Source organism: Coregonus clupeaformis, chromosome 26, assembly GCF_020615455.1.
Source record: "Coregonus clupeaformis isolate EN_2021a chromosome 26, ASM2061545v1, whole genome shotgun sequence".
In the NCBI taxonomy this organism is placed as follows: Eukaryota; Metazoa; Chordata; class Actinopteri; order Salmoniformes; family Salmonidae; genus Coregonus; species Coregonus clupeaformis.
In genome coordinates, this window is record NC_059217.1 from 25,213,815 (window position 1) to 25,228,988 (window position 15,174).

The 15,174-nt window shown below is 45.9% G+C and overlaps 1 protein-coding gene across 1 annotated transcript in view; it reads left to right on the forward strand.

The window, feature by feature from the left end:
• Positions 1–15,174, forward strand: part of LOC121540237 (centrosome-associated protein 350) — a 74,122-nt gene that overhangs the window by 44,587 nt on the left and 14,361 nt on the right. The window contains 11 exon segments of the mRNA XM_045207622.1: positions 7,818–8,071; positions 8,184–8,347; positions 8,526–8,636; positions 8,887–9,027; positions 9,210–9,412; positions 9,571–9,731; positions 9,856–10,055; positions 10,934–11,118; positions 11,358–11,445; positions 11,549–11,701; positions 13,431–13,570. Of these exon segments, the coding sequence (XP_045063557.1) occupies positions 7,818–8,071; positions 8,184–8,347; positions 8,526–8,636; positions 8,887–9,027; positions 9,210–9,412; positions 9,571–9,731; positions 9,856–10,055; positions 10,934–11,118; positions 11,358–11,445; positions 11,549–11,701; positions 13,431–13,570 (1,800 nt within the window).

Here is a 15,174-nt window from a genome sequence, read left to right on the forward strand (position 1 = left end):
TCTTGTGGCTGAATGGAAGCAAGTCCCCGCAGCAATGTTCCAACATCTAGTGGAAAGCCTTCCCATAAGAGTGGAGGCTGTTATAGCAGCAAAGGGGGGACCAACTTTTTGGAATGAGATGTTCGACGAGCAGGTGTCCACATACTTTTGGTCATGTAGTGTATTTGACGCTCAAGAAGTAAGACATATTGCTGAAACGTTAGTCTCATTTGGACTACATTTCCTGCTTCTTTTTGAAATGCTGGAGTGTGCCTGCTTGAGCTGAGGACTCAATGAACCCGTTAGTTACAGGCCGTGTGTGTTTTTATATTAGATTTATTTTACAATAAAAAAAATAGTTTGTAGACCGGCGAGCTGTTCAAAGATTTGTAGTTTGTGTAGTTTTAATGAAAAGGATGTAACCTTTCGGCTTCATGCTTCTTCTTGGCCGTCAAATACATAAAAAATGTAAGTTCATTCACCTGGAAATACGTATACAGTTTATATCTTAAATGGCCGTGTTTTCATGACTGGCAATGCAAATTTGAGGCTCATTCTTAGACTACAAAACAAGGACTACTGAAGTAAAATTGACGCGCGACTTACACATCGTAAGGTCTTAGCTAACTCAACACTCTAGAATGCCTATTTTGCTGTGGTTATATATCTGGGCATTGAGGCTAAGCACTAATGATTCAAATGTGTTTAGGAAGTCTAGTTCAGAGTGCCAGGGAAAATAGTATTTTGGCTGTTGCTCTGGTTGTTGCTGAAGGGTCTACAGCAGCCTGCCTCATGGCAGCCTAACACTGACTCTTTTGTTGGGCAGCGAGTTTGTCAAATCTCCCCTCTGCAAAATGGGCATGTTGCCAGGCAGTTTTTTTCTCCTGGGTCATTTGAGCCTCCCCAATGGTGTTTTTTGAAGCCCAGGTGGCAGATTCCCTCCATACCTTTCTGTCTGCGTGATGTGATAGCGATTACATTCAGGATCAAGTCCTTAATGCAGCAGTTGTTCTCTAGTTAGGTAAAGCACTGTGTACAATGGTAGTTGGAGCAGGAGAGATGGAGCACTGTCTACTAATCGTAGATTAGACATCTTTGCCCATTCGCTTGGCTCAAAGCAGCACAATATGTTCATTGAAACAGTTTCTTCTTCACATACTGTAGGCCTTCGGATGGCTTTCCTGGGGCCCCCTTTTCTTGATTCTGTTAGTCACTGGTTCTCCATTTCAGCTTGTTAATTTAGTGTTCTGGCAGTATAGCACACATACCTGAACTGAATCAAAGTAGGAAAGGTTCCGTGTCTCAATGTTTAACATACTGAATGGTCCGAGCCCATTCAATCCAGCCCGTGGTGGGTTTGAGTGTAAAAAAATGAATATGTACAGTGCCCCCTTCCCTTTTTCGACATTTTGTTACGTTACAGCCTTATTCTAAAATGGATTAAATAAAAAATGTACCCGTCAATCTACACACAATACCCCATAATGACAAAGCGGAAACAGGTTTTTATAAACTTTTGTACACAAAACTGAAATGCCTTATTTACAGTGAGGGGAAAAAAGTATTTGATCCCCTGCTGATTTTGTATGTTTGCCCACTGACAAAGACATGATCAGTCTATAATTTTAATGGTAGGTTTATTTGAACAGTGAGAGACAGAATAACAACAAAAAAAAACAGAAAAACGCATGTCAAATTTTTTTGAAATTGATTTGCATTTTAATGAGGGAAATAAGTATTTGACCCTCTCAATCAGAAAGATTTCTGGCTCCCAGGTGTCTTTTATACAGGTAACGAGCTGAGATTAGGAGCACACTCTTAAAGGGAGTGCTCCTAATCTCAGCTTGTTACCTGTATAAAAGACCTGTCCACAGAAGCAATCAATCAATCAGATTCCAAACTCTCCACCTTGGCCAAGACCAAAGAGCTCTCCAAGGATGTCAGGGACAAGATTGTAGACCTACACAAGGCTGGAATGGGCTACAAGACCATCGCCAAGCAGCTTGGTGAGAAGGTGACAACAGTTGGTGCGATTATTCGCAAATGGAAGAAACACAAAAGAACTGTCAATCTCCCTCGGCCTGGGGCTCCATGCCAGATCTCACCTCGTGGAGTTGAAATGATCATGTGAACGGTGAGGAATCATCCCAGAACTACACGGGAGGATCTTGTCAATGATCTCAATGTAGCTGGGACCATAGTCACCAAGAAAACAATTGGTAACACACTACGCCGTGAAGGACTGAAATCCTGCAGCGCCCGCAAGGTCCCCCTGCTCAAGAAAGCACATATACATGCCCGTCTGAAGTTGGCCAATGAACATCTGAATGATTCAGAGGAGAACTAGGTGAAAGTGTTGTGGTCAGATGAGACCAAAATCGAGCTCTTTGGCATCAACTCAACTCGCCGTGTTTTGAGGAGGAGAAATGCTGCCTATGACCCCAAGAACACCATCCCCACCGTCAAACATGGAGGTGGAAACATTATGCTTTGGGGGTGTTTTTCTGCTAAGGGGACATGACAACTTCACTGCATCAAAGGGATGATGGACGGGCCATGTACTGTCAAATCTTGGGTGAGAACCTCCTTCCCTCAGCCAGGGCATTGAAAATGGGTCGTGGATGGGTATTCCAGCATGACAATGACCCAAAACACACGGCCAAGGCAACAAAAGAGTGGCTCAAGAAGAAGCACATTAAGGTCCTGGAGTGGCCTAGCCAGTCTCCAGACCTTAATCCCATAGAAATCTGTGGAGGGAGCTGAAGGTTCGAGTTGCCAAACGTCAGCCTCGAAACCTTAATGACTTGGAGAAGATCTGCAAAGAGGAGTGGGACAAAATCCCTCCTGAGATGTGTGCAAACCTGGTGGCCAACTACAAGAAATGTCTGACCTCTGTGATTGCCAACAAGGGTTTTGCCACCAAGTACTAAGTCAAGTTTTGCAGAGGGGTCAAATACTAATTTCCCTCATTAAAATGCAAATCAATTTATAACATTTTTGACATGCGTTTTTCTGGATTTTGTTGTTATTCGGTCTCTCACTGTTCAAATAAACCTACCATTAAAATTATAGACTGATCATGTATTTGTCAGTGGGCAAACGTACAAAATCAGCAGGGGATCAAATAAATTTTTCCCTCACTGTACATAAGTACTCAGACCCTTTGCTATGAGACTCGAAATTGAGCTCCGGTGCATCCTGTTCCCATTGATCATCCTTGAGATGTTTCTACAACTTGATTGGAGTCCACCTGTGGTAAATTCAATTGATTGGACATGATTTGGAAAGGCACACACCTGTCTATATAAGGTCCCACAGTTGACAGTGCATGTCAGAGCAAAAACCAAGCCATGAGGTCGAAGGAATTGTCCGTAGAGCTCCGAGACAGGATTGTGTCGATGCACAGATCTGGAGAAGGGTGCCAAAACAATTCTGCAGCATTGAAGGCCCCCAAGAACACAGTGGCCTCCATCCTTCTTAAATGGAAGAAGTTTAGAACCACCAAGACTCTTCCTAGAGCTGGTCGCCTGGCCAAACTGAGCAATTGGGGAAGAAGGGCCTTGGTCAGGGAGGTGATCAAGAACCTGATGGTCACTCTGACAGAGCTCCAGAGTTCCTCTGTGGAGATGGGAGAACCTTCCAGAAGGACAACCATCTCTGCAGCACTCCACCAATCAGGCCTTTATGGTAGAGTTGCCAGATGGAAGCCACTCCTCAGTAAAAGGCACATGACAGCCCCCTTGGAGTTTGCCAAAAGGCACCTAAAGGACTCTCAGACCATGAGAAACAAGATTCTCTGGTCTGATGAAACCAAGATTGAACTCTTTGGCCTGAATGCAAAGTATCACGTCTGGAGGAAACCTGGCACCATCCTGCTGTGGGGATGTTTTTCAGCGGCAGGGACTGGGAGTCAGGATCGAGGGAAAGATGAACGGAGCTAAGTACAGAGAGATCCTTGATGGAAACCTGCTCAGGACCTCAGACTGGGTCGAAGGTTCACCTTCCAACAGGATAACGACCCTAAGCACACAGCCAAGACAACGCAGGAGTGGCTTCGGGACAAGTCTCTGAATGTCCTTGAGTGGCCCAGCCAGAGCCCAGACTTTAACCCGATCTAACATCTCTGGAGAGACCTGAAAATAGCTGTGCAGCGATGCTCCCCATCCAGCCTGACAGAGCTTGAGAGGAATGGGAGAAACTCCCCAATTACAGGTTTGCCAAGCTTGTAGCGTCATACCCAAGAAGACGCGAGGCTGTAATCGCTGCCAAAGGTGCTTCAGCAAAGTGCTGAGTAAATGGACTGAATACTTATATCACAAATATCACATTTCCATATTCTTTTTTTATATATTTTTATATAAAAATATGTAATTGGGGAGTTTCTCCCATTCCTCTCAAGCTCTGCCACTAAAAGTGGCAGTGATAAAGCCTCTCTTGAAAAAGCCAAACCTTGACCCGGAAAATATTTTAGAAAAAGCTGTTGCGCAGCAACTCACTGCCTTTCTGAAGACAAACAATGTATACGAAATGCTTCAGTCTGGTTTTAGACCCCATCATAGCACTGAGACTGCACTTGTGAAGGTGGTAAATGACCTTTTAATGGCGTCAGACCGAGGCTCTGCATCTGTCCTCGTGCTACTAGACCTTAGTGCTGCCTTTGACACCATCGATCACCACATTCTTTTGGAGAGACTGGAAACCCAAATTGGTCTACACGGACAAGTTCTGGCCTGGTTTAGATCTTACCTGTCGGAAAGATATCAGTTTGTCTCTGTGAATGGTCTGTCCTCTGACAAATCAACTGTACATTTCGGTGTTCCTCAAGGTTCCGTTTTAGGACCACTATTGTTTTCACTATATATTTTACCTCTTGGGGATGTTATTCGAAAACATAATGTTAACTTTCACTGCTATGGGATGACACACAGCTGTACATTTCAATGAAACATGGTGAAGCCCCAAAATTGCCCTCGCTAGAAGCCTGTGTTTCAGACATAAGGAAGTGGATGGCTGAAAACTTTCTACTTTTAAACTCGGACAAAACAGAGATGCTTGTTCTAGGTCCCAAGAAACAAAGAGATCTTCTGTTAAATCTGACAATTCATCTTGATGGTTGTAAAGTCGTCTCAAATAAAACTGTGAAGGACCTCAGCGTTACTCTTGACCCTGATCTCTCTTTTGACGAACATATCAAGACTGTTTCAAGGACAGCTTTTTTCCATCTACGTAACATTGCAAAAATCAGAAATTTTCTGTCCAAAAATGATGCAGAAAAATTAATCCATGCATTTGTTACTTCTAGGTTAGACTACTGCAATGCTCTACTTTCCGGCTACCGGATAAAGCACTAAATAAACTTCAGTTAGTGCTAAATACGGCTGCTAGAATCTGACTAGAACCAAGAAATTTGATCATATTACTCCAGTGCTAGCTTCCCTACACTGGCTTCCTGTTAAGGCAAGGGCTGATTTCAAGGTTTTACTGTTAACCTATAAAGCGTTACATGGGCTTGCTCCTACCTATCTTTCCGAGTTGGTCCTGCCGTACATACCAATACGTACGCTACGGTCACAAGACGCAGGCCTCCTAATTGTCCCTAGAATTTCTAAGCAAACAGCGGGAGGCAGGGCTTTCTCCTATAGATCTCCATTTTTATGGAACAGTCTGCCTACCCATGTGAGAGACGCAGACTCGGTCTCAACCTTTAAGTCTTTACTGAAGACTTATCTCTTCAGTAGGTCATATGATTGAGTGTAGTCTGGCCCAGGAGTGTGAAGGTGAACGGAAAGGCTCTGGAGCAACGAACAGCCCTTGCTGTCTCTGCCAGGCCGGTTCCCCTCTCTCCACTGGGGTTCTCTGCCTCTAACCCTGTTACAGGGGCTGAGTCACTGGCTTGCTGGTGCTCTTTCATGCCGTCCCTAGGAGGGGTGCGTCACTTGAGTGGGTTGAGCTACTGACGTGATCTTCCTGTCTGGGTTGGCGCCCCCCTTGGTTTGTGCTGTGGTGGAGACCTCTGTGGGCTATACTCGGCCTTGTCTCAGGATTGTAAGTTGGTGGTTGAGGATATCCCTCTAGTGGTGCGGGGGCTGTGCTTTGGCAGAGTGGGTGGGGTTATATCCTTCCTGTTTGGCCCTGTCCGGGGTTTCTTCGGATGGGGCCACAGTGTCTCCCGGACCGCTCCTGTCTCAGCCTCCAGTATTTATGCTGCAGTAGTTTATGTGTCGGGGGGCTGGGGTTAGTTGGTTATACCTGGAGTACTTCTCCTGTCTTATCCAGTGTCCTGTGTGAATTTAAGTATGCTCTCTCTCTAATTCTCTCGTTCTCTCTTCTCTCTGAGAACCTGAGCCCTAGGACCATACGTCAGGACTACCGGGCATGCTGACACCTTGCTGTCCCCAGTCCGCCTGGCCTTGCTGCTATTCCAGTTTCAACTGTTCTGCCGTCGTGATCCCTACCTGTCCCAGACCTGCTGTTTTCAACTCTTAATGATCGGCTATGAAAAGCCAACTGAGAGACCTGAGCCCTAGGACCATACGTCGGGACTACCGGCCGTGGTGACTCCTTGCTGTCCCCAGTCCGCCTGGCCTTGCTGCTATTCCAGTTTCAACTGTTCTGCCTGCGGTTAATGGAACCCCTACCTGTCCCAGACCTGCTGTTTTTCAACTCTTAATGATCGGCTATGAAAAGCCAACTGAGATTTATTCCTGATTATTATTTGACCATGCTTGTCACTTACGAACATTTTGAACATCTTGGTATGGTTCTGTTATAATCTCCACCCGGCACAGCCAGAAGAGGACTGGCCACCCCTCATAGCCTGGTTCCTCTCTAGGTTTCTTCCTAGGTTTTGGCCTTTCTAGGGAGTTTTTCCTAGCCACCGTGCTTCTACACCTGCATTACTAGCTGTTTGGGGTTTTAGGCTGGGTTTCTGTACAGCACTTCGAGATATTAGCTGATGTACGAAGGGCTATATAAAATAAAATTGATATACATTTGCAAAAATGTCAAACGGTTTTTGCTTTGTCATTATGGGGTATTGCGTGTAGATTGATGTGGGGGGGGGGGACAATTTCATCCATTTTAGAATAAGGCTGTAAAGTAACAAAGTGGGAAAAGCCAAGGGGTCTGAATACTTTCCGAATGCCTCCCAAAGATTGCTGCTGGGTCTGGGCCATGTTCTCCTGCAGCTCCACGTGAGCCTGCAACGACAGTTCTGTTAGTGAATCTCACTACAGTCTACACACCTAGTTAAATAGCTCCTTTCTCACACTACATGCAGTGAAGTTAGATTGAGTTCTATACTGAGTATACAAAACATTAAGAACACCTGCACTTTCCATGACATAGACTATCCAAGTGAAAGCTATGATCCCTTGTTGATGTCACTTGTTAAATCCTCTTCAATAAGTGGGGAAAACGATCTCAATTGTCATTGAAATGACCAAAACCGAATCTAAACTGGGTAGAAAGGATAATGAACCTATATTTTATAGTCTTTTCACTCTGTCCAGATTGTGTACAGTCTTCGAATGCTAGACAGTCAGGGAGCATAGGAAATTCCAAAAGCGATGGATATGGCATTTTTTTTGCACATTTTGACAGCAAGGAAATAATATAAGCAATTTTAAGTGCGGACCTCGGTTAAGACTGAATGCGACCCGCGGGGCAAAATGAATTTGACACCCTTGGTTTAAAGCATCATCCCCCCCCCCCCCACACACTTTTTCAAACGATAATCCAGCCTTCTTTAAATTGACAGTTACAAAAGGGAGTTTGTACATTTTCAGAATGCATGCATATGAATCAATTGTGTTTCTTTTTCCTTCTCTTGGTTCCAGTTTGGGCTTGGACAGTAAGAAGTCCCCCAGAAGCCCTAGCCTGTCTCCAGCTGGCTCTCCGACAGGCTCTGGTTCTCCTCATGTGTCTCCAGGCAGCGCCTCCCTAGCCGGGGCAGACATCCTTGGTCTAGGGTCCGGCTGCCCTCACTCCTCAGCCCGCCCCAGCTCCTCCTCATCCCTGTCCTCTGCAGCCAGGGGCAAATCCACATCTCCAGCCGACACACACGGTGGCAGAGCAGAGCCCAAGGCAGCAGGTATACCACCTAGAAACACCCGCTCAGCAGTGTTGATACATACTGTATTGCCTGTCTACAACTCCAGTCTTAACTCTCCCTCTCTTCGTTTCTATCCGTCTCTGTTGTCCAGGTGAGCTCCACTACACCCCAGGGGTGTTGCAGCAGCGTATGTCTGCAGAGCTCCACTACCTGGAGTCTATAGAGGAGTCCGTGCGTCAGCTGGGTGACGTGGAGCGGTTAAGGGGCGTGTCTCTGGCTCAGCAGGAAAGCGTCTCACTTGCTCAGATACTCAAGGTGAGGGAGGCCAACCCACCAATCAGAGCACCTGAAGAGTGCTCACTTATGTATTTGCAATGCTTAGTATAGGCACTACTCCACTCTTGAAACATTAGCTAGTGGCATGTAGTTATGTTCTGGTGGTTTTCATTCACCTTTTTTCATAGGTCCTGACCTTTGACCTCTAACCTTTCAGGCACAGCAGCAGCGGCACGAGCGTGACCTTCATGAGTTGAAGGTGAAGGCAGAGCAGGAGGCGCTGGAGACCCGACGGCAGCTGGAGGAGACAAGGCAGAAAGCAGCCAGGGTACTGTACACACTACACTGGCATTTAGCATGGGCAACTCAGCAGAATCCACATACTTCTCACCTAGAGTTAGAACCATGCACCAACTTGGTAGATTGTTGATCCTCTTGAGGGTGGCTTTATATTTGCCAACACCTTGATAATTTATAGAACTCAATCTAACTTCACTGCATGTAGTGTGAGAAAGGAGCTATTTAACTAGACGTGTGTAGTGTGATTCACTAACAGAACTGTGTGTGTGTCGTTGCAGGCTCACGTGGAGCTGCAAGAGAACATGGCCCAGACCCAGCAGCAATCTCTGGGAGGCATGCAGGAGGCCACCACTAAGATGATCAGCCAACAGGCTGTGTCTGTACGCTATACGGCCGAAGCTGCCCGCCAGATCAAAGAGGTTGGAACACTCTAGCTCTCCCTCTCCACTCTTGTCCCTACAGCCAGTCACTGGGCTTGGTTTGTTTCCTCACTGTTGCATGTATTTGCAAATGTCAGACTTTTTCTTCTAGACATAAAGCTCTTCTCGACACAGTTTGTCTTTCAGTTGATATATTGCTGACTTAGTTGCTCTCTCCTCAGATGGCGGAGCTGGCCCGTTCTCAGATCGCTGGAGGCATCGGTGTTCCTGCTGCTTCTCCCATCACCAACCTGTTTGACCAGCAGAGGCAGCATCACCAGAGCTTCATGGGTAAGGTGTCTGCTGCCAAGAACAGGACGGAGGAGCCCCTCTCCTCCCTGGACAGCCGCTCTGACTCCAGCCCCTCCAGGAGACCCACCCTCAGGTACTGGCTTTCACACACTGGTGCTCCTCACAGACAGACACCGGGGGATGTTTCTCCTTGTCAGCATAATTGGCTTGGTCAGGAAAAACTTTATAGGCATGGCTAAATAAGCAATCGGTTTTCTCTCTCCCCTGTCCACTCTGCATTGCACCCCCCAGTGGTGGAGAAAGCACCCACCTGAGTCCCTCCATGGCCTCCTCTGAGAAGAAAGAGAGGAGGAAGTTGGAGACGGGTAACAGCTCAGTGGAGGAGGAGGCCTATACAGCAGCTGAAGACTCCATCCCCAGTGACAGTGTTCAGTCCCTACTGGATGAGAAAGGTGAGGCCAGGGATCATAGCACTCATTGTGGGATTGGGAGGGAGCCATTATCACAAATAGGCAGTGCATAATAATCGTTTATGATGCATAAATAGCCTGAAGTCTCCAATCTGTCCCCATACAGACAGCGCATCAGTGGCTACAGAGTACTCTCTGAAGTTTGATGAGTCCATGACGGAGGATGAAATTGAGGAGCGTTCATTCCGCTCGCTGCTGCCCTCCGAGTCTCACCGGCGGGGAGCGGTGGAGAAGAAGAGAGGTCCCCACGAGGAGTCCGATGACGAGCCCAGTCAGGAGAACCCCACAGCACAGGACAGCTCCAAGGTTAGTCTGACACCTCATCTCAATAGCTGGAATGCTGGCAAAGTAGCAAGACTACTCAAATGCATAATGATTGGCTGAAATCTTAGCACTTATCCAAAAGCTTAAATGTACTAGTTTACTTTTGGAGGTTTCTCCTTAAAGTAACCAGCGCATAATTCTTATCCACATTTAGCCCGATTTGACCGCTGTAATGGTGAAATTATAGCTTCTCTCTAATGTTTGTAGCAGCGTCTGTCTTCGCTCTTAATGTCAAGCCACAGTGGTAGCTCCCTGCTTCTCTGAAGGGTTCAGTCCCTGAGATGAAGTATGCGGGATTGTGCCTGGCCATACTGACGCCTGGAAACAGCTGCTTGCCTTGTAGGGCTCCACTGGCCAGGGCATCAGAGAGACTGGGAAAGCCTGCTCAACTCATTACTACCCTGGGCACAATAAACGTTCTGTGTGCCCCAGCCCCTCTTAACTGCATCTTGGAGATTCCCTGCCTGGTTGTATCATACTCGGTCCTCTCAAACACAACAGGTTGAGGGGAGGCTGTGGTGCAGCTAAGAGAGGGTGGAGAACCAGAAGCCAGGGTTCTCACCTGGCTGCCACATGTAGAGATGATCTTGTACATACCTTGGCCTTCATTGGGCCCAGGTGTTTTGTCCAGATTGACAGCGTTCTGAATAGACTTTTGTGTTTACAACACTGATTCTATGTAGCAACCACCTCAAGGCCAGCAGCCTCTCCCTCGCCTCAGTGTGTTTGCCAGCTGGCAGGAACATGTAACCAGTAGCCAGGGTGATCTTTTGCTCTCTGTGTATGCTTGGTTTCCTGACTGATAAGGCTTTGTGAAATGTGTTAGTGACTCATTGTCCCTGCTCCACTCCCGGCAGCAGGACGGCAGCATGCCCTTCTCCAGCGGGCAGGACAGCTTCTCCAGGTTCACCATGGACATGGTGCGCCAGTACATGAAGGAGGAGGAGGTGCGCGCCCACCACCAGAGCTCCCTGCTGCGCCTGCGACAGAAGGCCCTTAAGGAGAAGACCAAGGCCGAGCTCGCCTGGCTGGAGCACCAGAAAAGGCACTGGTTTACTTTTATTAGGATCCATGTTTTCTGAATTAATATTGTCTCATTCCCTGCTAAAGCCAACGTTTTTTGTTTTCCATCATACGAAAACATGCGCTAGAAATTCAACAGAACACATTGACCAAAACTGAGTCGTTTTGGTCAAGGTGTTCTGTTGAATTTCTATTGCATGAGGCACTTCTGTCCTCATTTTGCATTCATGTTCTCACTGTTTCTCCTTTCTGACCTCATAGGCGCCTCAGAGACAAGGGTGAGGATGACAAGATGCCACCCATCAGAAAGAAGCAGAGAGGCCTACTGATGAAACTTCAACAGGAACAGGTAACTAACTAACAAACTCTCTGCCCATCTCACCTGCTCCCATTACTGCCCATCTGTAATGCTGAGTGACCATGACCCTTGACCCTGTGTGTGTGGTGTCCAGGCGGAGATCAAGCGTCTGCAGGAGGCCAACAGGGCAGCCAGGAAGGAGAGGCAGCTGCTGCTCAAACAGCAGGAGGAGATAGAGAGGATGAGACACACCACCCTCAAGCTGAAGGAGCGCCTCAAGTGTGCCGGCACCGGTGACACTCCACCGGTCAGTACTACCACCTTCTTACATCATATTCTTATCTGAGAATATCTTATTTATGGAGATATTGAGCTAAACTTCAGAAAGAGATGCTTTGTGTTATGCATACAGTGAGGGGGGAAAAGTATTTGATCCCCTGCTGATTTTGTACGTTTGCCCACTGACAAAGACATGATCAGTCTATAATTTTAATGGTAGGTTTATTTGAACAGTAAGAGACAGAATAACAACAACAAAATCCAGAAAAACGCATGTCAACAATGTTATAAATTGATTTGCATTTTAATGAGGGAAATAAGTATTTGACCCCTCTGCAAAACATGACTTAGTACCTTGTGGCAAAACCCTTGTTGGCAATCACAGAGGTCAGACGTTTCTTGTAGTTGGCCACCAGGTTTGCACACATCTCAGGAGGGATTTTGTCCCACTCCTCTTTGCAGATCTTCTCCAAGTCATTAAGGTTTCGAGGCTGACGTTTGGCAACTCGAACCTTCAGCTCCCTCCACAGATATTCTATGGGATTAAGGTCTGGAGACTGGCTAGGCCACTCCAGGACCTTAATGTGCTTCTTCTTGAGCCTCTCCTTTGTTGCCTTGGCCGTGTGTTTTGGGTCATTGTCATGCTGGAATACCCATCCACGACCCATTTTCAATGCCCTGGCTGAGAGAAGGAGGTTCTCACCCAATATTTGATGGTACCTGGCCCTGTCCATCGTCCCTTTGATGCGGTGAAGTTGTCCTGTCCCCTTAGCAGAAAAACACCCCCAAAGCATAATGTTTCCACCTCCATGTTTGATGGTGGGGATGGTGTACTTGGGGTCATAGGCAGCATTCCTCCTCCTCCAAACACGCCGAGTTGAGTTGATGCCAAAGAGCTCAATTTTGGTCTCATCTGACCACAACACTTTCACCTAGTTCTCCTCTGAATCATTCAGATGTTCATTGGTATACTTCAGACGGCCCTGTATATGTGCTTTCTTGAGCAGGGGGACCTTGCGGGCACTGCAGGATTTCAATCCTTCACGGCGTAGTGTGTTACCAATTGTTTTCTTGGTGACTATGGTCCCAGCTGTCTTGAGATCATTGACAAGATCCTCCCGTGTAGTTCTGGGCTGATTCCTCACCGTTCTCATGATTATTGCTCCACGAGGTGAGATCTTGCATGGAGCCCCAGGCCATGGGAGATTGACAGTTCTTTTGTGTTTCTTCCATTTGTGAATAATCGCACCAACTGTTGTCACCTTCTCACCAAGCTGCTTGGCGATGGTCTTGTAGCCCATTTCAGCCTTGTGTAGGTCTACAATCTTGTCCCTGACATCCTTGGAGAGCTCTTTGGTCTTGGCCATGGTGGAGAGTTTGGAATCTGATTGAGTGTGCTCCTAATCTCAGCTCGTTACCTGTAGAAAAGACACCTGGGAGCCAGAAATCTTTCTGATTGAGAGGGGTCAAATACTTATTTCCCTCATTAAAATGCAAATCAATTTACAACATTTTTGACATGTGTTTTTCTGGATTTTGTTGTTGTTAATCTGTCTCTCACTGTTCAAATAAACCTACCATTAAAATTATAGACTGATCATTTCTTTGTCAGTGGGCAAACGTACAAAATCAGCAGGGGATCAAATACTTTTTTCCCTCAATGAAACCATGCAGTATTATTTTAGACATTCGGTAAGATTTGAAATGGTCTTTCTCTCTTCATTTCTGGTGTGTGTGTAACCATCTATGTCCTACAGGAGACTCCTGTGTCGGAGCGTGTCGAGGGGGCGATGACAGACGGGGACGTGCGCAGCGCCTCTCCCCTCTCAGTGTCTGGCAGTGAGACCAGCAGCATCATGCAGAAGCTCAAGAAGATGCGCTCTCACATGGATGAGAAGTAATTTAAACTTCAATTAACCTATTAAAACTAAACTGTCCAAACTCCTATTGACAACTAAAATGTTTTATTGGAAGTCTTCATTATGGGCTATTTTATATAACAGAATTAGCTAAGATGGACACTTCAATTCTGGTCACTGAATATTAATTTATACCAACTTTTAAACAGCTGAAATGACCAGATCTTTGATAGCTTTATCTTTATGGGTGTGATTGTTAACTTGTCTTACACTGACGAGCTAACAAAACCAAATTGGGCATATCAATCATTTAGGCTGTTTGCTTTGTTATTCATAAGGAATTATGTACCAGCTTCTGTTATCGTAAATAATTTGATACAAGTTGCTTTTGTCTTGTGAAAGTGAGGGATTGGCTTCACTAGAAACCTTAATTATTCTGTGGTGTGGATATGAATATAAGCATGCTCCATGTCCTCCCTATAGATTAGGGATCATCAACTAGATTCAGCCGTGGGCAGATTTGTTTTTGTTTTCTCAGAACTTGGGGGGCCAAATAAAACTTTGAGTGCCAGTTGGGGAACCCTGCTATAGATATATTAGTTATTCAGACTGCATCCTCTCCAACCTCTGTACTCATTCCAATATTTACAATATGAACCAGAGCAAATATGTAGTGTAAATTGTCTGTCTGGTGTCTCATACAAGCAGCCAGGGCAGGTTAGTCTTTTAACAATGTGGTAATGTGACTGGAGGGGACTCACATGATGGTTAAACATCGAGACCTGCACAGACTGACCTCATTCTTATACATTCTGCAGTACAGGTCCTAACAAACGTTCAGTTGTTGTGGTGTTTAAGGATTTGTAACTCTCTTTCAATAGCAACGTCATCAGTACTAATTGTAGGCCTAGAGCAAATTATTCCTTGAATTGAATAATCTACCAAAGAACATAAAACTGAAGGTACCCTATATCACAGCTAAAAGTGGGAAGTCGCTGTCAATTTGAGCCTAGACGTTATTTTCTATAGGGAACTAACAAGCTGCTTGTAGCCATGCCTCTGTCTGCTTGCTTGCATTGGTCTTCTAACAACCTGCCATTTCATTATGTAAACACAGTCTCTTTTAATCATGCCCTAGTGTTGTTGTTGTGGATCATAGTGCAGGTTAATGTGTGATTTAGCCAGTTTTATTCTAATGAAGCCTAAATCAGGTTTTAGTCACCAGTGCTTAAAAACATTAACAAAATTATCACCCATCACTACCTTTGCAACTGTTTGCTAAAATAATCTAATCTCCCCAAATTCCTCCATCCAGTGCATTTAATTAAGGAGAAGCATTATGTCCACTGGGGTGCAAAATGAGACAAATGCCTCTCTCGTAACCCTTTAGGATTATCATTTTTCAGTCACATCTAGCTCCCCTCTTGGCACCGCCGCATGCATTCACACATGGCTACACATTCCCACACACCCGCTCTTTATTGTAGTCCAGCTCCAAAGACAAACATGCACATCTTGCCATGTCCTGGCCAACTCCTGATGAAAAGAACTGGGTTTTAATACCCCTTTAAGCACTGCCACCAACACAAAGCCCTGGCAGAGTAACTACATTACTTCTCTTTGAATGAAACATGAAACATTC